Raw genomic sequence first — 21,934 nt, 5'->3', positions numbered from 1 at the left:
ATATAGACTCTTATTTTTATCCACTGGCACATATCTGCTGTTAATTGAGATTTGTTTCAGATAAGTGTGTCATAACATTTGTGCCTGAGGAAATTCGGCGAAGGTGCGCACAATCCAAGAGGCAGATAGAGAGGCAGAAAAAGATCAAATTGGGTGAGAGAGGCAGATATAGAAAGGAAGAAAGATAGAGAGGGGGTGAGAGAGGCAGAAAGAGAGAGAGGGGGTGAGAGAGGCAGAAAGAGAGAGGCAGAAAGAGAGAGGCAGACAGAGAGAGGGGGTGAGAGAGAAAGATTGAGAGGCAGAAAGAGAGAGAAGGGGTGAGAGAGGAAGATTGAGAGTGGCAGAAAGAGAGAGGGGGGGTGAGAGAGAGAGGCAGAAAGAGAGAGAGTGGGTGAGGGGAGAGTGAGAGAGGCAGACAGAGAGAGGGGGGTGAGAGAGGCAGACAGAGAGAGGGGGGTGAGAGAGAGAGTATGATAGAACAAAGTTAGATTGATGATGCCTATCAGAGTCCCTAACTGATCTGCACATTATATGTCATTTTAATGAGACGCATCATATACTATTCCTACCTTGCACACACACTCACTCATAGACCATCACGGGTGTGTTCGTGTCTATATGTGTGTGTGCGCGTGTGTGTCTGTGCGTGTTTGTGTTTTGCATGTGTGGGCATGTGAGTGTGACGTTGTTCATTTTATAAATATGCCCTACCCTTCCAGCCTTCTCCCTCTATGACACTGTGACCAGATCACACCCACCGTGGAGGCTGTCAGTGGTGTGTGTTTGTGTGTCTGTGTGTCTGTGTGTCTGTGTGTCTGTGTTTCTGTGTCTGTGTTTGTGTGTTAGTGTTTGTGTGTCTGTGTGTGTCTGTGTTTCTGTGTCTGTGTGTTAGTGTTTGTGTGTCTGTGTGTCTGTGTCTGTGTGTTTGTGTGTCTGTGTTTCTGTGTCTGTGTGTCTGTGTTTGCTTTAGGGTGTTTAGGCATGTGCACATAGACTTGTGTGAATGAGGGGACATTCTTTGAATGTATATGTGTGTATACGATTGTGTGTATGTGTGTGGGGGTGTGTGTGTGCGCTTTTTAAAGACGGCGTCAGAGGGCCAGCTGGCTGAGTGGTGACTCATTTGTAATTACAACGGCTCTGAGATGAGATCAACCAACTCGAACTCTTTGTGTGTGTGTGCGTGTGTTTGAATGTGTTGTGTGTGTATATGTGTATGCATGTGTGTGTTATCTGAAGTGGAAACTCTGTGACCATTTCAGAACACTCCAAGCACACAACCCTTCCCCAGTGTGACACTGTGTGTCACACTGGGGAAGTGCTGTAGTGTGACACACAGTGTCACACTACTCCTTTTTATTTCGGAATCAAGTCTGTGCAGAGCGTCTGTGTGTTTGTCTGTGTGTGTTTGTGTGTGTTTGTGTGTGTGTGTGTATGTGTACATGCAGTTCCAAATATGTTCCATGTGTTCTTAACTGTAGAGCAGAATACCTGTCTAAGCATTAGTGCGAAGCAAAGATGGCTTTCCTGGACAACTATTCACCACATCTCTGCATCTCTCAATCTCTACCACACACAGACCCAGAGAGAACATAGGCACACACATGCTCTCACAGACACACACATGCTCTCCTCCTCTTCTCCCTCTCCGTCCATCCTCTCCTCTCCCACATCCCCATCTCTCTCACATTTGTAATCTCCTCCTGTTCTTCTCTTTCCCTCCTCTCCTCCTGTCTCCTCCTCTCCTCCCCTCTCCTGCCCTCCCCTCCTCTCCTCTCCTCCCCTCTCCTCCCCTCTCTTCCTCCTCTCCTCCCCCTCCCCTCTTCTCCTCCCCCTCTCCTCCCCTCTCCTCCTCCTCTCCTCCCCCTTTCTTCCTCATCCCCATCTCTCTCACATTTGTAATCTCCTCCTGCTCTTCTCTTTCCCTCCTCTCCTCCTGTCTCCTCCTCTCCTCCCCTCTCCTGCCCTCCCCTCCTCTCCTCCCCCTCTCCTCCCCTCTCCTCCCCTCTCTTCCTCCTCTCCTCCCCCTCCCCTCCTCTCCTCCTCTTCTCCTCCCCCTCTCCTCCCCTCTCCTCCTCCTCTCCTCCCCCTTTCTTCCTCTCCTCCTCCTCTCCTCCCCCTCTCCTCCCCTCTCTTCCTCTCCTCCTCCTCTTATCCCCCTTTCCGTGTGCAGGGGAAGTGGTCGTTAAGGCGACCATCTGTCTTGCTCTGCTCGGGTCCTTCAAACATGATTGGATCCACTGGGATCCTACTGCAGGAGACGGACAGGGCAAAGAGGAGAGGTGTGTGTGTGTGTTCATGTGTGTCTGTTAGTCTCTGTGTGTTTGGGCATGTGCGTGCGTGCGAGACAGAGAGAAGGTGTGAGGAATGGAGAAATGAAGTGTCAGGTAACGGTAAGTAAAAAAGACACATTTCAGGTTCTTCAATGACCAGAGCATCTCGCCCAGCCTTTCAGCCTGTCTGTCGCAGCCTCCGACACACACACACACACACACACAGTTTGTTGTGTAATGTATGAGGCCAGAGTGGACCGGTTAGCAGGGCAGAGTAGTGTGACTGATTGGCCTTGCAGTTGAGTCCCAGCCTTAATCCTCATCACACAAGTACTGGGCTTCTAGACACCCCCAACAATGTGTGTGTGTTTGTGTGTGCAACCTATCATACCCCTCTACCCTCCTCTCCTCCCTCCCAACTTTCTTCATTCCCTCCTCTCCTCCCTCCCCTCCTCCTCCCTTGTTTCCTGAAGTGTTAAGTCTCTCATTATTACCTTGCTGGTGGACTCTGCTCAGCGCTCATTTAACGGGCTGCCAACCGGGATTTACCGGGAGCCTGTCCGGCGGGTCTCGCCCCCGCGCCGCTCGCTCGCCCACCGTAATCAGGCTAGACACACCGGCTCCCCCGTGTTTAGTGTCGCTCACCCGCTCCCCTCGCTCCCCTCGTAATGATGGCCTGTTTAATGCTCTCCTCATTGTGTGCAGCCTTATCAGAGAGGATCTCCTGAGAGGGTCTCACAGAGGGCTCGGGCACCTGGCCAGCTCAGCTCAGCAGTGCTGTGTCTCGCCCAGGCTGCCCACGTTGATGGCTGTTATTACAGTGCATCGCGGCGTAAGGAGAAGTGAAGAGACTTAATGACCTGTGCTACATGACTGGATTAGTCTGAGCGTGTATGTGTGTGTGTGTGTGTGTATCAACACAAGCATGAATGTGATTCTCACAGTTCTGTCCAGACTGGCCCAGTCTCCTGTCCCTTTCAGAATCCTAACAGCCCGGTATTTCAGTCTGGTCAAACCCAGGTGAGCAGTTGAACTTGTCCTGAAGGAGCTTTCAACCTTGGCCCACATGCTCCCAGGTGCTGAGGTGGAGATGGCTCCCAATCAAAAAGCCGGAGCAGGAGATGAAAGAGAGATGAATAGATGGAGAGGAGAGAGGGGTCGTGTTCAGAGCCATATGGCACGCACCAAGAGACAGATGTTAATTGGGGAGGGGGTGCCAACTTCCTGCTGCGCCCTGTCTTGTGGCTCCTGGGAGTGGAGGGAGGGGGGGGGGGGGGGGGTCAGCTTGTGCTCTCTCTCATGACCTAGTTTAGACTCCCAAATATCAGCCCCTCCCCACACACACACACAACAATCAATTTGTCAATCAAGAGTTTCTTTCTAGTTGTTGAAGGTAGCTTTCTAAACATGACCTGGTGAACGAACAAACACACACACACATACACCCACACACACACATGACTCATAACATCATCACAGGCGGTGTTTAGACACGGGAACATCCATTTTCTGGCTGCTCTCTCTGTCTGCCTCCGGTGTTGCCAGGAGCGACCAGCGGCGGTGAGACCTAACAGAGCGTGGATGAGGGAGAGTGTGAGGGGAGCGCCTGAGTGGCGATAACCAATCAACCTATAGGAACTTATTTACACAGCATGCCCTCAGTGAGGCGAGGAACTGTGCCGGGTGTCAATACCCTGCTGATGGCACAGCTGAGACTCAGGAGGTCAATACTCCCCACCCCTCCTCTCTTCTCCTCCCCTCCCTTCTCCCCCCTCCCTTCCTCTCTTCTCCTCCCCTCCCTTCTCCTCCCCTCCCTTCTCCCCCCTCCCATCCTCTCTTCTCCTCACCTCCCTTCTCCCCCCTGCCCTTCTCCTCCCCTCCTCCCTTCTCCTCCCCTCCCTTCCTCTCTTCTCCCCCCTCTCTTCTCCTCCCCTCCCTTCTCCTCCCCTCCCTTCTCCCCCCCTGCCCTTCCTCTCTTCTCCTCCCCTCCCCTTCTCTCTTTTCCTCTCTTCTCCCCCCTCCCTTCTCCTCCCCTCCCTTCCTCTCTTCTCCCCCTCCCTTCTCCTCCCCTCCCTTCCTCTCTTCTCCCCCCTCCCTTCTCCTCCCCTCCCTTCCTCTCTTCTCCCCCCCTCCCTTCTCCTCCCCTCCCTTCCTCCCTTCTCCTCCCCTCCCTTCCTCTCTTCTCCTCCCCTCCCTTCCTCTCTTCTCCTCCCCTCCCTCCTCCTCCCCTCCCCTCCTTTTCTTTGCTCTGCTCTCCTTCATATCCAGTTCCTGTGTGTGTGTGTGTGTGTGTGTGTGTCTGATAGTATATCTGTGGGTTGTATCGAGCCAAGCTAGACAGAGACGTGTTCAATGATGGGTGAGTTCTCCTTCTCAGAAAGAGAGCGTGTGGGAGAAAGCTCTCTCGCCAAAGAGGAAATCTATAACGTGACCTGATGAACAAGGTCCCCAACAGCGACCGTCTGACAGACACTGTGCGTGTGGAGAAACCTCACACTGTCTGTGTGCCAATGATACTGTTCTTTGTGTCTTGTCAGTCTCATTCCTTCTTGGTCTGTCTCCCGCCCCCCCCCCCCATCTCTCCCCCTCTCTCCTCTTCTCCCTCACCCAGTCTCTCCCCCTCTCCCTCCGTCCGTTTCTCCCTAACTTGAACAGATGAGAGTTGTTTGTTGCCTCACCCCCCACCCTCGTCATCTCCCCATCCATCCCCCTCTACTTCCCTTCCATCTATCCCCCCTCCATCGATCCCCCTGTCTCCCTCTCCGGCTCTCCCTAACCTGGACAGATGAGTGGAGTGTGTGTGGGTCCAGATGGGGAGGTTTGTTGTCCTCCATGCCCCTGCTCCCTCTCTGACAGAGCGCCTCCCTCTAATCAGGTGATGGATGACCCTCGTCCAGCAGACATGGCCTCTTGGACACCACTGATTGGGCAGACAATGACACCCTTCATCACGGCCACGACCCGTTCCTCTGTCCACCTGTGGCAGAGGAGGGGGGCAGGAACGTGGACAGACAGATGGAGAGATGGATGGAAGGACAGGCAGGCAGGCAGGCGGCCGGGGCAGCAGTTTGAATGGCTGTCAGGGTGACTGATATTAGGCTCATTCACAGAACAGAACATGCTGATCAGCTATACTGAAGCCAGGTGGCCCAGCTCTGCAGGCCAGAACACATTCCACCACAAACACATGACGCTGATGTCTCCAGTAATCTTGCGTCATGCGCTCCCGGTCCCTCTGGAGAGCCGAGGTGAGGGGTGGTCTCTGCCCCCTGGGGCAGGCAGGCAGCAGGGGCAGGCAGGCAGCAGGGGCAGGCAGGCAGCAGGGGCAGGCAGGCAGCAGGGGCAGGCAGGCAGCAGGGGCAGGCAGGCAGCAGGGGCAGGCAGGCAGCAGGGGCAGGCAGGCAGCAGGGGCAGGCAGGCAGCTGGGGCAGGCAGGCAGCAGGGAGAGCCCTGGAGCCAGGCGAGGGAGCGGTGCTTTAGGGTGGCTGGCTGCTGGTCACGGGATCAGGAGCAACAGTAACCCAGCCAAAACAAGATGCTGGCGGCTGGCCCCGGAGCCGTTCCAAAGTCTATATTTACACCATGCGTGACCTAGAATGCGTGGTCATGGAGTTCTGAAGTTGGGGGGTTGATGGGATTCGGGGGGGGGGGGGGGGGGCTGTAGATAAAGAGACAGACAGAGAGAATAAGAGAAGTGGATGGAAACATGAAACAGCTAGAGAGAGAGAAGCATAAAGATAACAGTTAAAAGAACAAGTGGAATAGATTGAGAGACAGTGAGAGAGAAAGTGATAGCAGTGGAGAGACACAGAGAAATAGAGAGAGAGAGAGCGAGGGAAGAATAGAGGGGGAGGGAGGAGGAGAGAGAGAGAGAAAGAGAGAGGGAGAGAGAGGGAGGAGGGGTGAGACAGCTGGGTAGAGCTAGATGGAGAGAAAGACCGGAAACGAGCGATGTCAGAGGGATTCTGGGACAACTGCAAATCTTGAGGAACAAGACGAGGTGCTAGAACGTTCTGTTGCCATGGCGACGACTGTCTCCACGTGACCAATCACACAGTCCCACATTCGCCCACACACACACAAACGCATGCACACGCACACACATATACACACACGTCCCCACACATATACACCAACTCTCCACAATCACCCACCCCACAAAAAAACTCCCTCTTATACTCTCTCTCTCTCTCTCTCTCTCTCTCTCTCTCTCTCTCTCTCTCTCTCTCTCTCTCTCTCTCTCTCTATCTCTCTCTCTCAAGGTCATTAAACTGCTGGTACTCCCCTACTCCCCAGTCTCCAGTCTGCCTCCCTATACCGTCCAGTCCTCCAGATCCCAGATCCTTCTCTGGTTTCACCTCTCCTCCTCCATCACTCTCTCTTCCCATCCCCCACTTTTCCTCCACGGGCCAGGGACTCCAATGTGAAGGTAGGTGAATAGAAGTGTGTCCACTTGGGAGACTGAGTTAACCCGGAGCGAGGCTACACAACAAACAAACAGGGTTTCCGCTGCAGTGCTGTGTTGGCGCCGCTAGATGGCGCTGTGAAGGACTAGGCGTTGGCCAGGACACATGAGGCCAGCTGCCAAATACCACTCACACTAAGGACACTGGTAGGACACATCAGAGGAACATATACATCCAGAATGTGTCTGTGTGTGTGGGAGGGTGTGTGGGTGTTGGGGGGGGGGGAGGGTGTGTGGATGTGTGTGTAGCCAGAAGAGAGTGAACAGGCTCAGTTAGGAAGGACGAGAAAGAGTGAGCCAGCATTTACACACACACATACACACACACACACACACACAAACACAGAAGTATGGACCAGTGCTTCCATCCCAAGGGCAGAGACAACCCTGACAGACTGTTCAGACTGAGAAAGGTGCCAGGTAGGTGCCAGCAATTAACCCACTGAAGAGGCTCAATCAAACCCCTCCATCCTTCCACCCCTCCATACTTCCACCCCTCCATTGAAGAACACAGATATACATCATCTGACTCACAAAGAGAGCAGAAGAGCAAAGACAGGCAAACAGAGAGAGGGAAGGAGAGACACAGTGTGAGAGAGGGAGAGAGGGAAACAGTGTGAGAGAGCGAGGGAGGGAAACAGTGTGAGAGAGGGAAACAGTGTGAGAGAGCGAGGGAGGGAAACAGTGTGAGAGAGCGAGGGAGGGAAACAGTGTGAGAGAGGGAGAGAGGGAAACAGTGTGAGAGAGCGAGGGAGGGAAACAGTGGGAGAGAGGGAGAGAGGGAAACAGTGTGAGAGAGCGAGGGAGGGAAACAGTGTGAGAGAGCGAGGGAGGGAAACAGTGTGAGAGAGGGAGAGAGGGAAACAGTGTGAGAGAGCGAGGGAGGGAAACAGTGTGAGAGAGCGAGGGAGGGAAACAGTGTGAGAGAGCGAGGGAGGGAAACAGTGGGAGAGAGGGATGGAGGGAAACAGTGGGAGAGAGGGAGAGAGGGAAACAGTGTGAGAGAGCGAGGGAAGGAAACAGTGTGAGAGAGCGAGGGAGGGAAACAGTGTGAGAGAGCGAGGGAGGGAAACAGTGGGAGAGAGGGAGAGAGGGAAACAGTGTGAGAGAGCGAGGGAGGGAAACAGTGTGAGAGAGCGAGGGAGGGAAACAGTGTGAGAGAGCGAGGGAGGGAAACAGTGGGAGAGAGGGATGGAGGGAAACAGTGGGAGAGAGGGAGAGAGGGAAACAGTTTGAGAGAGGGAGGGAAACAGTGTGAGAGAGGGAAAGAGGGAAACAGTGGGAGAGAGGGAGGTAGAGTAGTCAGAAAAGGAAAAGAGTGAGACAGACTGGTGACTCATTGAGAATGGTGCTTTTATAGTTTACCATTTATACTCACTCACAGAGTCTCGTTCAAACTGAGGTTCAAACTAGCACACACACACAGGCCCTGGCACGGTCTCTTGCTCAGTCTCCCCTGGGTACTAGTATTGATTCTGCTGGAGTTTTCTGTTTTATTCACAGTTAGTAGAACGCTTGCTAATCTCCAAGTGAAACACTGCTCGAAATGAACTTATTCTAGCTGAAACAGAACCATTTGGTGAGTGTGTGCTTGTGTGTGTGTTTTTGTTTATGTGCATTTGTGTGTGTGTGTGTATATGTCTCTCTCTCTCTGTCTCTCTCTCTGTGACTGAAAACCCCCTACCTCTCTCTCTCTCTCTCTCTCTAACACACAGAGGTGGAATCAAGCAAGGACTAAAATAAAAGTAGAGTATGTAGTATGGATGTTGAGAAAGTGTATGATATTGACAGAGAGTATTGAAAGAATCTACCAGCAACCTCAAATCTGTCAGCCTGCTACCGTAGAGACAGTCTCAGGAAGGAAGGTAAGAGCTGGGAGAGGCTCTTTGATCTTCCCTGCTGTGGAAAAGTCCTTCACACACTCCATATTCAGTGTGTGACATTAATCTGAACCATATCAGCAGAGATAGGAAGTAACTAACTGAGTAGGAATACTTCTATGGAAGCAAATCAGTGACATCATGTTTTGAATTTTAGAAGGCATTGAATCTTTCTCCTCAGACCCCAGGCTGTGATTGTATGACTGATCTGCCTGTATGCAAGCATGACTCCTGCAGCTACACCTGGATGAGAGGGGCCTGAGGAGAGAGGTCTGCAGTTGGATGCTTCTCGAAAAAGTTAGATGTTTCGATTGCATTCAGGCTCAATTGCCTTAGTATCCAGGATGTTGCAATCAGAATTTTTTGGTCTCGAATTCTTGGGATCTGAAATTCACCATTCAAATTTGAGCAGCCTGAATATTGTTCTATTTGAATTTCTGAAGCGTGAATTTTTGGATAAGATTTTTTGTTTTCATTGAAATAAATTCATATTTCAATTTTAAAGAGGTGAATTCAAAACCAACAAATTCGGTGGTGTACATTTCTATATTAAAATTCAATGCATTTTAAAATTCAAAACATTATGTCACTGATTTGCTTTAAAAAAACGTTACTGTACTGTACGTTTTTCTGGACTACTTTTTAATTTCACTCCTGTTGTTTTGTACACAAGTATCTGTACTTTCTACTTATTATTTTTTCAAACCAGGCTCGTTACTTTAGTTTGGATCTGATCTGGTATGATCTGTCTTGTCATTACGCACCTTTTTCCCATTTCCTGGCTATCACGCACAACATACGTAAGCTAGTCTCCGAACTCTTAACTTGAGTGAAAAAGTGTAGTCAGTACTTTACCTTTTACCCGTCGTCCGGCGGGCCGTAGCATAGTTAAGTACAAAATTATTGTACTCGCTGTGAAATATTTTACTGTTGATTGTTTTTTTCTACAGGTACACTCTTGCACTCTTGAGCGGAGTTTCATGTTGTTCAATTGTAACTTGTTTAACTGCACGCTCTTATGGTTCTTCCCTTTGGCACTTATTTGGTTTTCAACAATGTATGCTTCATGTTTTGGCTGCTCGCAATGTTTGGGGCTATCTCGTTGTTATGATCAGTGACCTATGCTCGTTTGTAAAGCTCTCTGTTGGAAGTCGCTTTGGATAAAAGCGTCTGCTAAATGCATAAATGTAAATTCTTGTGATTCTATTAATGTAAACCATTTCAAGATGGAGTCGCAACAGCAGGTACAATCCATGTATTTGTCGGACCACGAACATGCAAACAAAGTGAAAGCAAAAAGAGACTACTCACCTAACAAGGCTCAGAGTTGTCCAGTTATGCAAAACATCCCACAACAAAAATGGTCTGGTTACATTCCCAAAGGTCCAAACGATCCAACCAAGTAAAGTATGTAAAGTAAGTTTGGAACTTTTCAACTTAAAAGTCCTCTCGCAAAATGGCAGCAATACTAATGGGGGATTTGGATATGGGATATGATAGCTCAAAGTACCACCTTTCATAAGAGACAACAATTATATGGAAAAAAAAAAATATCCTACATATTTGACCATGGGTTACCAAGGGTCCTTTTGGAGTCTCAACAGGGAACTTAAAAAAGTGTGCTTTATTTTGGTGTTTTAGGCTATTTCGACTGGATTGTTAAGAGGTTTTTTTAAACATAAGTATCTGTACTTCTACTTGAGTGAAGGATGTTTGCACTTCAGCCATCTCAGGGGGTGGGTGATAGAGAGGGGGAGAGATTCCTGTAGTCTGAGGAGTACATTTACATTTAGTCATTAAGCAGACGCTCTTATCCCAAGCGACTTACAGTAAGTACAGGGACATTCCCCCCGAGGCAAGTAGGGTGAAGTGCCTTGCCCAAGGACACAACGTCATTTGACACGGCCGGGAATCGAACTGCAACCTTCAGATTACTAGCCCGATTGCCTCACCGCTCAGCCACCTGACTCCCTTGTAGCAGGGGAAGACAGCAGGGGAACACAGGGGCTGGTTTGGAAGAGCGTCTGTGTAACTCCTCACAGAGCTGCGACGGTGTGCAAATCTGGCTTTCCTTTTCATTCGATAACAGGGATCCCAGCAGCTCAACCATGTTAGGTACGCTCATTACTGCTCCCCTGTTGACACACACACACCACACACACATACAGTAGATACACACACTCGCACACTGTCACAACACAGACATTTTATACTTATTCAGCTTAATCCTTTTACCTCTCGCTCTCTTTCTCAGTAACACACAGGACAGCCAGCAGCTAGGCTTTGCTGTCTGATTACATGTGTACCGACATCATACACAATAGAGGTACACATTCTCTATCTCTCACACACACACACACACACACACACACGGGAACAGGCTGTGAGGGCAGTGATCTGATTTCTGAGGTGACTTCACTATGGGTCACATGACAGGTCAGTAGCAAGTCACTGGAAGCCTGAGTAAACTAACAATACAATACCAACAGACCAATCCTTCTTCTACACACCAACAAACACACACAGACACAACAAACTGTAAAAACGCACGTACACACATACATTAAATCAATAATGTGTAAAGCCATTTTATTTCAAAGGTTTATATAATAGTGAGCAAACACTGCCAAATAACTCTAAAAACCTATATGTACAGTATATTTATATGTATTTATTTTATATTTTAAACATTTTACAAGTTATCAAAATACATTTTCACATGAGGTTGATAAATAAACAACTGAAGGAGAGTCATACTGAGTAGGTCGTGCATCAGTGTTGCAGTGCACTTGTGGGAAACAATGACATAATATTAAAAGGCTTCTTCATTATGAAAGCAACCGAGACAGTGCATACATTATTAATCAATTACATCCATATGATCTTTCATACATAAAAAATTATAATTAGCACTGTGGTGTTTGACGGTGAATAGACCAGGTATAGGGCGTGGCTGTAGACAATAGCTGAGTTTTGTGATTGGGTAGATTTCAGTTTATTGGATACTGATTGGTTGAAGCTTCGGGAGTCGTTAACGTGTGTTAGTGGAAATGGCAGAAAGAGAGAAGAGGAACACGATCATAAGACGGGGAGGGAGGGGAGAGGAAGACATGTTGGATGAAAGAGAAGTAGGAAGGAGAGAAAGAGAGAGAGAGAGAGAGAGATGGAGAGATGGAGAGAAGGAGAGATGGTGAGAAGGAGAGATGGAGAGGAGAGAAGGAAAGATGGAGAGAAGGAGAGATGGAGAGAAGGAGAGAAAAAAGCGTTGATTGTTACTAACTCCCTGAAGTCTCTTTGTGAGTGTCTTCTTTCAGTGTTTGTATTTCCATCTCTGTCCTTCAGTGTCTGTATGAGCGTGTGCATGTGTCTGTCTGTTAGCGAGCGTGCTCGTTAACTCAGTCTCCATGGTTACTGAGACCCAGTGCCAAGGTTCCAAGTCGCCTTGAGTGTGACCTTGCTTCTGACAAACACGTCAACAAACACTTGTGTTAGCACAAGTGAGCCAGCACTGCCACACACGCACACATACGCACACACACACGAACCAAGGAGGTTATACATGAGAAAACACTGCAAACCCAAATAAATAAGACAAAAATAGACGTGATTGATGGAGGCAGGCTGGAACAGCAGGAGTGAAGGGGACTTCCTGGTTTCTTCCCAACAACAAGCGCTGTGTGCGTTGATTGATGAAAAACGTGAATACAAATCATTCTTTCTCTCTCTTGCTCTGTCTCTCTCACACACACACATACACAGCAGGCTTGTAAATGACACTGTTGTAGGTTGTTTTACGATCGGAAGCAGGGGGAGCAGGTCCCACCTCTGCTGGAGTCTAACTGGGGAGAGATGGTGTCGGGCACCTCCGATTGAAGAATATCATTCTGGTTGGCTATGATGTGCTTCACCAGACAGTTAGCTGCCTCGTCTATGTTGATGTTTTCCTAAAAAAAGAAAAAAGATTACAAAAATTGAGAAGGAGAGAGAGATTGGAAAGGCAGACATCTTTTTTTTTTATTATGAGGGCAGTACCTCACAAACTATCATCATGTCATCAAATCTCCCTGGTCTGGGTGTGAGTCTAAAGCTATGTCAATAGACAGCTCTGTGGGGTCATCTCAGAGGTCGTTTTGGAAGGCTGAAGCTGGAGTCTAATAACACATTAATGAGCGATGCACCGGACAAGGTTCAATAGCTACAGACGCAGTTCTGCTTACTTTGAACACACAAACACACACTTCCTCTGTTGGAGTTGGAGCTGAATTAATTACTCTCCTTGACTATTGAATATTCATGATGTCCTTTATCAGCTGGCCCAGCAGGATGTGACACAGACTCGTCTGCCGCACACTTCCTCTCTAATAACACACACCCAAATCCACAAACACTTTAACACACACTAATACAGACACACACACACACACACTAACACGTACACACATAATTGTACAATGACTGTCTTCTCCATGAGCCTCTCATTGGACTGCATAATGGAAAACTTCTTCACTCAAGTGTACCATAAACCAGACAAAAGACAGCCATACATACATACCAATATATCATTCACGTTCGACTGCAGTCGATTGTTATTCCATACGCACACACTCACACACACAATTGAACTGCGGTAATGCATGTGAGAGGCTTTATCCAATAACAGGCACATGACTGTCAGAACCTTCCCTTTCAAGCCACAAACAAAACACTCTCTCTTCTCTTTCTGAGAAGTAAATCATTTTATTAATTCATCTTGCCTTCAAGCCCGCAACAATGACTGCAAGGAAGACTTAACATCTGAGACCCTATGAGAGTCCTTGGGTAGAGAGACCTAAAAGAAGAGACCCCCATTTGCATGGTGACACAGCTTTCTCAGAAACGCGTCATGTCATGTTACCCAGGAAGCAACCTTTCACCCCTCCCCCTCTCTCCCCCTCTCTCCCCCTCTCTCCCCCTCTCTCTCCCTCTCTCTCTCTCTCTCTCTCTCTCTCTCTCTCTCTCTCTCTCTCAGAATGTGGAGCTCCACTGGCTCAGCACAGTCTTGTGTGTGTGTGTGTGTGTACTAAATATTCACTTTAAGTCCATCTGTGAAATTCCAGGAGCATATGAGATGCTATTTTCAGTCACCTGCAAATGTGTGTCAGTGTGTTAATGTCAGTATGGTGAACTGTGTGTGTGTGTGTGTGTGTGTGTGTGTGTGTGTGTGTGTGTGTGTGTGTGTGTGTGTGTGTGTGTGTGTGTGTGTGTGAAAGAGAGGGACAGGGTCAGAGAGAGAGAGAGAGAGAGAGACTATTTTATCAGCACATCTACCATCACCACCAGATCACTCTGTAACCGTAAACCAGTCATAACTATCCTGTCAGTGTGTGTGTGTGTGTGTCCTTACCTTGGCAGAGGTCTCGTACCAGCCCACAAAGCCATTCTCCTGACAGAACTGCTCCATCTTAATCCCGTTGTTGGTCAGAACCTCCCGCCCCTGATCACACTTGTTAGCCAATAGGACGGTGGCTACGTGCTTCCCATTGGCTAGCGTCAGTTTGGCGTCAAGGTCCTCCTTCCACTTGGTGACGGCCTCGAAGGAGGACGGTCGCGTGACGTCAAACACGATGAACGCCCCCATGGCTTCGCGGTAGTAGACACGCGTCATGTTCCCAAACCTCTCCTGACCTGGACACGCATACACACATACACACACATCATGGTTAGCGATTTCTCAGTGATACACCACTCCTCTAAATGTTTCCTTGAAATCGAGCCTGTTCTCAATTATGTTTACATAGTGATCTAATCTACTTGATAAAATGTGCACTCACTCACACACATATACACACACTCACAGTAATGTTTAAGAAATTACTGACAACGGGTGAAGGGCTCATTAGAGATAAATGAATGGAACTGATACATTGTTTCCCATGGATACAAGCTTCATTAGAAGGGGCACTGGAGGAGAAGAGGAGGAGAGCTGAAGGATACAGAGATGAAGGCTTCAGATAGATCTGGATAAGAATCAAAGTCTAAAATAAATATAACACCAACAACAAAGAAGGAGAGAGAAGGAGAGAGAGAGAGAGAGAGAGAGAGAGAGAGAGGAGAGAGAGAGAGAGAGAGAGAGAGAGAGAGAAGCATGGAGGGTATGTGAGCGTACATTCCTCTGTGCTTATAGCTTTACGATAAGTACACTTGGAATGTTCTGCTCAGTAACCTTCGGTGGCCTGTGTACCATGGTGGTCATGGCCATGTTACACAGCCACTGAACAGCCTCGAACGCGCCATAACATCACCCCCCCTGGGGGTCAGGAGGGGAGGACAGCCAAGCCTCAGTACCCCCAGTAGACTGATGCCATTTCTCGTGGGAAATCAATGCAAATCCTTAGTGATTTATTACATGTAAGACATGGGAAAACCAGTTCACCCTTATCTCTGACCCCCCACTAAACAAACATGGAGGTGAAGAAGGATGCTGAGAGAGACTCGAACCACTGGGGGCTGGCCTAGGTCAGATCTTTCTGTTTCTCCGAATATTTAAATGTTTTTTTTACATTGAACCAGTGAACGAAGAATCTTATGCTAGATAATGGATAAATCCCATCAAATTTGCCCTCACTGTAGCAGGTGAGTAGGTTAGAGGTCGCATAACTCTCCAGGAAAAGGCCTGTCGGGTCTAATTCTGAATAAAACCTCTCTTTATCAGCGCGCAAGCCTCAAATCTCACTCACATGAGCGCGAGACACATGACCTCGTGCGCTCACCGGACCGGGCACACGGGAGTGTGTGTGTACGTGTGTGTGTGTGTGTGTGTGTGTGTGTGTGTGTGTGTATGTGTATGTGTGTGCGTGTGTGAGAGAGAGAGCGCGCGCACGGGGTGCGTCAGAGGATTCTCCTCGAGCCATGTGAGATAGTTTGATTAGTCCTGGAATGGTGTACTTTATCACAAAATGTGTTTTTACCCAAGATAAATTATTATTATTGTTATATAATAGTATAAATGATATATATATATATATATATATATATATATATATTAGCGAATTAAAAACAATAGCTGCAATAGCTGCTTTGTATTTCAACACAGACACATACCGTAAGCTCACGACGCTAAACGGTGCCTTTCAAAAAGACAAGGTTAGACCAAGTGATAACTTTTGTGCTTATATTTATAGTTGATTGTGACATTCAACGTAGACATCATCCGTTAGATCAGCATAGTTTAAAGGCTTCATGAACTGCACACTATGAAATGGATATAGCTGGGAAAACATGGATCTCTTTCCATTTAAAATTTGAATTATTTTTTTTTTTTATAACTACAAAAACTTATCCTATACCTGCGATGTCCCATAGTTGCAACCGAACTGTTTCCTGGTCCCAGTTTAGTACTTTGAGGGCGAAGTCCACTCCTATAGTAGCTCGGTAGTTCGGGCTGAAGTTCTGGTGCACGTAACGTTTAATAATACTGGTTTTTCCCACTCCAAGGTCACCTATAACCAGGATCTTATAGAGATGTTCTTTATGGTTGTTCTGCATGGCGGCGTAAGGCAAGGGCTGAGCATTAATACACCGTGATGGATGGAGCAAGAAAAGCGAGAGAGGAGAGGGTGAAAGAGAGTGAGAGGAATGAAGTGCAGTAGCGGGTTTCGAAGAACAAGAAAGTACACGCCCGGAGAACAGTCTGCTGAGAAGTATCACTACTGAACCTTGTGACTCGCGCGCCAGAGATGAGGGGATTGAGAGCGCGCGGGGACTAGGGCTGGAGCGAGGCCCTGAATAGAATATCTTGAGAATGGAGCAGAAACGTGTTCTCACTTGATTGTGACAGCTGAACTTAATTTTTTTACATATTGATAATGCGTGAAAATACTGTTATAGGTTCAAATGTCAAGGTTCTACAAGTGTATGTAAGCCTAAACATGAACGCCAAAGTCAAAACAATTATTTTCCAAAATCTGCTTTATTTTCTTCCATTGTAAAACGAGTGCAAATCATGCATAAAATCCATTTTTAAAACGCGCACATTACAAATAAAAGGCTGCCACTTCTAAAGGGGGCTCTGACATCAAGGCACTACAATGAAAGTTCTGTCCCTTTTACACAAGAAGAAACAAGAGTCCCTGTGACATCCTCCCTCATGACTCCAACTCCCAGAAGCCCCGGGGGGGGATGAGAGGACGACCAGGTAGAAAGCAGAGAACAGGATGTGTGACACAGCAAAGCTCCACTGCGTTTCCCTGAGTGATGCAGAGCAGCAGGTGTCCTGTTGATCAAAGAACTACAAAAACCAGATAAAAAAAAAACAAATCAAACAATCACTGTGGCACTTTTAGAAAACTCCCTTTAGGTTTTGTATGAAGAACACTTCACCGATACAGGTACAAAACACACAGCTGTAATTTATCCCTTTAAAAGGAGGTGGGTTGTTCCGTTTCAATTTATAATCCTAAGTAGGCGTCAGTTATTTCCTAAAATCATACTTTACTGACCGTAGATGTATTATCACACTAGCAATTTCAACAAATATTTCTCCCTACGAAAACATCACAGAAAACACTAACCTAACCCTAATCAGCCCCCAAGCTCCCTGAAAAGGTGAAAACCTGTCTGTCTTCTATCCAGAACTCCAGACCAGAGATCATTAAAATGTAGGAAGTATTTGGGTCCTGGCTGCATTCCAAACCTCACAAATCTCTAGTTTGGAGCAGAGCCAGGAACAGATCAGACACTCAGAAGGAAGCAGCAGGATGCGACAGACAGAAACAGCGCCTGCATGCCAATGGTCCAGGGTAGCTCTCTTCCTCTACGCCTTCCCCTCAGCTGCCCTGACAGGCCAAGGAAAGACATAAGGAAGACCCCTACTCCACACGATTGACCTTGTGTGTCCCCGCTACAGTTTGGCTATGGGCTTGGCTGCCACGGCGATGCTCTCGATGGAGCACTCGTCGGTTCCCCGGCGGATCCGGAAGAACCCGCTCTCGCCCCAGCCTGTGCCCCAGCTGTTCTTCACCACCCAGAACTTCTGCCCGGTCATGTGACAGCGTCCGTATCCCACCAGGAGGACGGCGTGGTTGGTGAGCTCGAAGGGGTTGTGGTGGTCAGTCAGGCCCGTGTGGTGGTAAATGCCCTCCTGGTAGTGCATGAAGTCAGGGTACACCTGGAGGACAGACGGAGGGGGGGTTTATATGTGAGGGGCGTGTAGGTCAAGTGAATACATTTACATTTAGTCATTTAGCAGACGCTCTTATCCAGAGCGACTTAGTCAGTACAGGGACATTCCCCCCCGAGGCAAGTAGAGTGAAGTGCCTTGCCCAAGGACACAACGTCATTTGGCACGGCCGGAATCAAACCGGCAACCTTTTGATTAAAAGCCCGACTCCCTAACCGCTCAGCCATCTGACCCCCATACCAATAGGTGTACAGAAACATGCATGCTGGCGTACACACCTCGAAGGCCACTCCCATGGGCCCGTTCTTGACCAGCTCCAGCATCATGGCGGCCTCGCTGCAGCCGCCGTAGAAGCCGCCCACGTAGCTGTACTCGGCGGCGTAGTGGCGTAGGCAGTTGCGGGGAACCCCGCATGGGGTGTCCTTCCCCACGTAGGGGAAGCAGGACTCCTCAACGATGCCAAAGTCCTGGATGTACTTCCCGATCAGGTACGGGAAACCACCGTCGCAACCTGGAAACAGAAGTACCTTGTTGGTAGGAGTACACAAGGGTGGGTGTGGGGGAAGAACTCAATCTAGCTCTGATTTACCGCTGGCTAGGTTTGCCGGTATGTTAGCTAGAATAATTTCGGCAACAAACTTAGTCATTCATGCATATAGGAACTTTGAGCAGCCTCAAACAAACAATATAAACAGTAACACTTAGCTCACCATCTTGTTCTACAGCCTTTATTTTTGTGGGCGCGCTCACTCTCATCATGCGAGATGAGGGACTCAGTCTTTCATACAGTGTGTGTGTGGAGGGGGTTACCTTGGGAGTACTCTGAGCAGGAGACCACCTGCTGGGGGCTGAAGATGGGGCTCTCGGTGTTGTTGGTTTGGATCCGGACGCGAGCCTCCAGCATCCCCATGGTGGCAAAGGAATAGCAGCTTCCGCAAGACGCTGCCGTGGAGACCAGAGAACCAATCAGAACGAGCAATGGTTTGACCTCAGAGGAGATAGGTGAACAAGGCTTGCACTGTGAAGGCTGTTATTCTGTTCTTTAATCCTCTAGGGACCTTGGGCACTTGCCAAGGAATCAGTGAATGAGTTAATTTCTCCCACAAAAGTTGAGCAGTAGGATCTCAGGGACAGGTACACTGACAGCCAAGTACACACACCACGATGAAACCAAAAACACACGAAACAGACAAATCCTGAGCCCTACAGCAAGTTGTCCTCTATAATTTGATGCTCTTTTTCCTTCACTCGAATTGTTCTCTCCCTGGAGAGGGCTCTTCAATAAGAGCAATGCGTGTGCGTGCGTGTGCGCTTGTGCATGTGCGCCCATGCCACTAATCAGCCCTGGAGTTGCTCAAGTATTCAAGGCAGACTTCCGTGTTACCTTGGTTACGAACAGGGCTGAGGTAATTGACCCCGTTGACATCACGCCAGTCCCAGCGCTCGGGCAGTGCCGACGCCAGCCTGGCACCTTCAGCTGTGAGAGGGGTGGGGTGAGCACGCCTGGGGGGGGGGGGGGGGGGGGGGGGGGGGCACAGACAGGGTCAGATGGTCCAATTTAACAGGAAGGTCTCGGTGACTAATGGGGCCAGCACCTCGGACTACCTGTAACCAACATCACAACCAACCAGTCCAGAAGATAGACTGTGTGAGAAAACCTCACAAAGCTAGATGTGTGTGTGTGACGTGGTGGTGTGTGTGTGTGTGTGACGTGGTGGTGTGTGTGACGTGGTGGTGTGTGTGTGTGTGACGTGGTGGTGTGTGTGTGTGTGTGACGTGGTGGTGGTGGTGTGTGTGTGTGTGTGTGACGTGGTGGTGTGTGTGTACCTGGGGATCTGAGAGGCAGGACCCCCAGCACGGTACATGAGCTCCATCAGACTGTAGGCCTCGTGCTCCCTGTAGGGGGCAGCCTTCCAGGAGCTCTGGGCAGAGTTGATGGCCTCGATGAAGTCCAGGTTGTGTTTGTACCGCCTCTGCTGCAGGCTGCGTGAGCAGAGAATGGAAGAGACGCTTCAGACACTACTACTAGTACCACACACACACACACACTTCTGGGCGTACAACGCTGTGCAGTTACAAGACGATTGGTGTGAAAATACACTTGATAAAAAGCATGCCAATTATTATTGTGTGTGCGTGTAGGTTTAGTGGGTATCAATGAAACAGGAAAATAACATATTTTTGGTTTAAATTTCCTTTCAGCGTTCAAACAGGAAATGTGACTCACAGGCGGCCATAGGTGGCACGTCGTGTGTTTACAGTGCGGGGGGGTACAGCGACCACCTTCTTCCCCACGAAGCAAGCCCAGTTGTTGCCGAGGACATCGTGGACCCAGCCTGCCATCGTCTGGTCACAGTAACTGGTCACCTCAGACCCCTGCTGGGAATACTGGGGTTGGGGAGGAACACCAAGTTAGAGGTGCGTGTGTGTATGTGTGTGTGTGTGTGTTCTTGGTTAAAAATAATCTTAGTCTAAAATGAGGAAGTGGTTGAATTACTGTGTAGGCAGGATAACATTTCTTGTCACTCAAAGGCAGTGTCATGTGAGAAGGAGGGCTGATCGAAAGTGAAATTAAGTAACATATCCTATAATGTAACAGCAGAAACTGACTATTAGCATGATACAAATGTTGTGTGTGAGAGTGTGTGTGTCTGTCTCCACCTTGAAGAAGCTGAACCATTTGTAGTTGTTGAGGACCACCTCAAAGCCCTGGTTGTAGATAAGAGTGAAAAAGCCAGTATTGCCAAGGTCATCTAAAGATACCGACAGCTTCTGTAAATCCACCGTAACCGTTTTAACGGCAGCTCCTATTTACGGAAAAATAAACAACATGTCACTCATGATAACGTAATGCAAGTGAGCATCAATAACAATTATGTCTAATCTGCAAAGCATTAAATGGTGAGTCACGATTTTTGATCAGAAAGCGGCCGAGTTGTGTTCTTCCGTGTAGTGAGTTCAAAGGAACAATAGCCCACGCTTGGCCCCCTCTCTTACCCATTTGAGAACAGTTGACGGTTTTGTCCAGGCCTCCCTTCGACACCTGGAACACCCATGTCCCCAGAAGATCTTCGTAGGAACAGTTAGCTGGAGTATCGCCCACGGAGCCCTCCACCCAGAGCAGTAACACACACACTAACACAGCGCTCACCCTCATGGCACACTGTTTGTTAGCTGGTCAAGAACCGAACTACAAAGCAGACTGCTAATATGCGCCTATGCGAATGCAATTTTCCAACGGTCTTTCCCGAAAACCACCACCTGCACTACCGTTTGTGTTCGTGACTGCGCTCTGTCTCTGTCCCTGTTTGTCTTGTCCCGTCTTGTTGTGCAATGTAATGATCAAGGAAAGGGAAGTTTCCTTTGAGTCATATGACTCTCTCCGCCTGTCACGTGACTAGTGGAAACCGTTCAGAATGGACGAGAGGAGGAGGTGCAAAGAGGTAAATAGGTAAATGTGGCCACCTTTCTCATTCAGCTGGTGAGATCATGTGACGTTCGAACTAGGTCTGATGCATGTAAAAAAAGAATACACAAGTAAAAATAACTGTTAATTAAAGATGTATAGCCTACAGTAAAGCAAACTGAAGAAGTGTTTGAGTGTGTACGTGTGAAAGAGAGAGACACTGCACTTTCTCAGAGGATTATTCAAGTAACTCATTATCTATGCATGGCCTAATTGGTTTAAAATAGGACAAGCTGAACTGAAATTAGATAAGACATTCATTTATTTAATACCTCCTACATACATGTCTGTCTTAAGAGGATCATTAGCTGTTACAGTAGGTTGCATTTTTTTTACAAACTAAAATTCCTTTCTCTCTCTCTCTCTCTCTCTCTCTCTCTCTCTCTCTCTCTCTCTCTCTCTCTCTCTCTCTCTCTCTCTCTCTCTCTCTTTCTCGCTCTTTGACAGGGATTTGTGAGTCAATGACATGTCTTTCATCCAATTGGTGTTTGTCTTCTGTGCTAAATCACACAGGAAAGGCCAACCCCCATACCAACCCACATCTGAACTATGGCCACCACACACACACACACACACACACACACACACACACACACCACACACACACACACACACACAGTACATTAGAAGCCATCATTCTAGTAATCATTTCTTATTTGTGTGTGTCTCTGTGTGTGATTTGTGTATAAGTAG

General features: G+C 48.3%; 2 protein-coding genes across 2 annotated transcripts; both read right to left on the bottom strand.

Moving 5' to 3' along the window:
- Nucleotides 1-11,198: 11,198 nt before the first annotated feature.
- On the bottom strand, nucleotides 11,199-16,281 carry rab38a (RAB38a, member RAS oncogene family). Its single transcript, XM_062472627.1, has 3 exons — nucleotides 15,944-16,281; nucleotides 14,002-14,282; nucleotides 11,199-12,562 (listed from the first exon to the last, which is right to left on the bottom strand). Exons 1-3 carry the CDS (start codon nucleotides 16,140-16,142, stop codon nucleotides 12,410-12,412), a joined length of 633 nt encoding a protein of 210 aa, XP_062328611.1. The 5' UTR covers nucleotides 16,143-16,281; the 3' UTR covers nucleotides 11,199-12,409.
- A 266-nt stretch (nucleotides 16,282-16,547) lies between these two features.
- ctsc (cathepsin C) lies at nucleotides 16,548-21,136 on the bottom strand. The gene is made up of 8 exons (XM_062472626.1): nucleotides 20,773-21,136; nucleotides 20,437-20,582; nucleotides 20,003-20,163; nucleotides 19,603-19,758; nucleotides 19,160-19,278; nucleotides 18,586-18,717; nucleotides 18,054-18,286; nucleotides 16,548-17,763 (listed from the first exon to the last, which is right to left on the bottom strand). Exons 1-8 carry the CDS (start codon nucleotides 20,930-20,932, stop codon nucleotides 17,497-17,499), a joined length of 1,374 nt encoding a protein of 457 aa, XP_062328610.1. The 5' UTR covers nucleotides 20,933-21,136; the 3' UTR covers nucleotides 16,548-17,496.
- Between the last annotated feature and the right edge of the window lie 798 nt (nucleotides 21,137-21,934).

This window comes from Osmerus eperlanus, chromosome 11 (genome assembly GCF_963692335.1).
Source record: "Osmerus eperlanus chromosome 11, fOsmEpe2.1, whole genome shotgun sequence".
Lineage (NCBI taxonomy): Eukaryota > Metazoa > Chordata > Actinopteri > Osmeriformes > Osmeridae > Osmerus > Osmerus eperlanus.
This window is presented reverse-complemented; position numbering and strand designations above follow the sequence as displayed.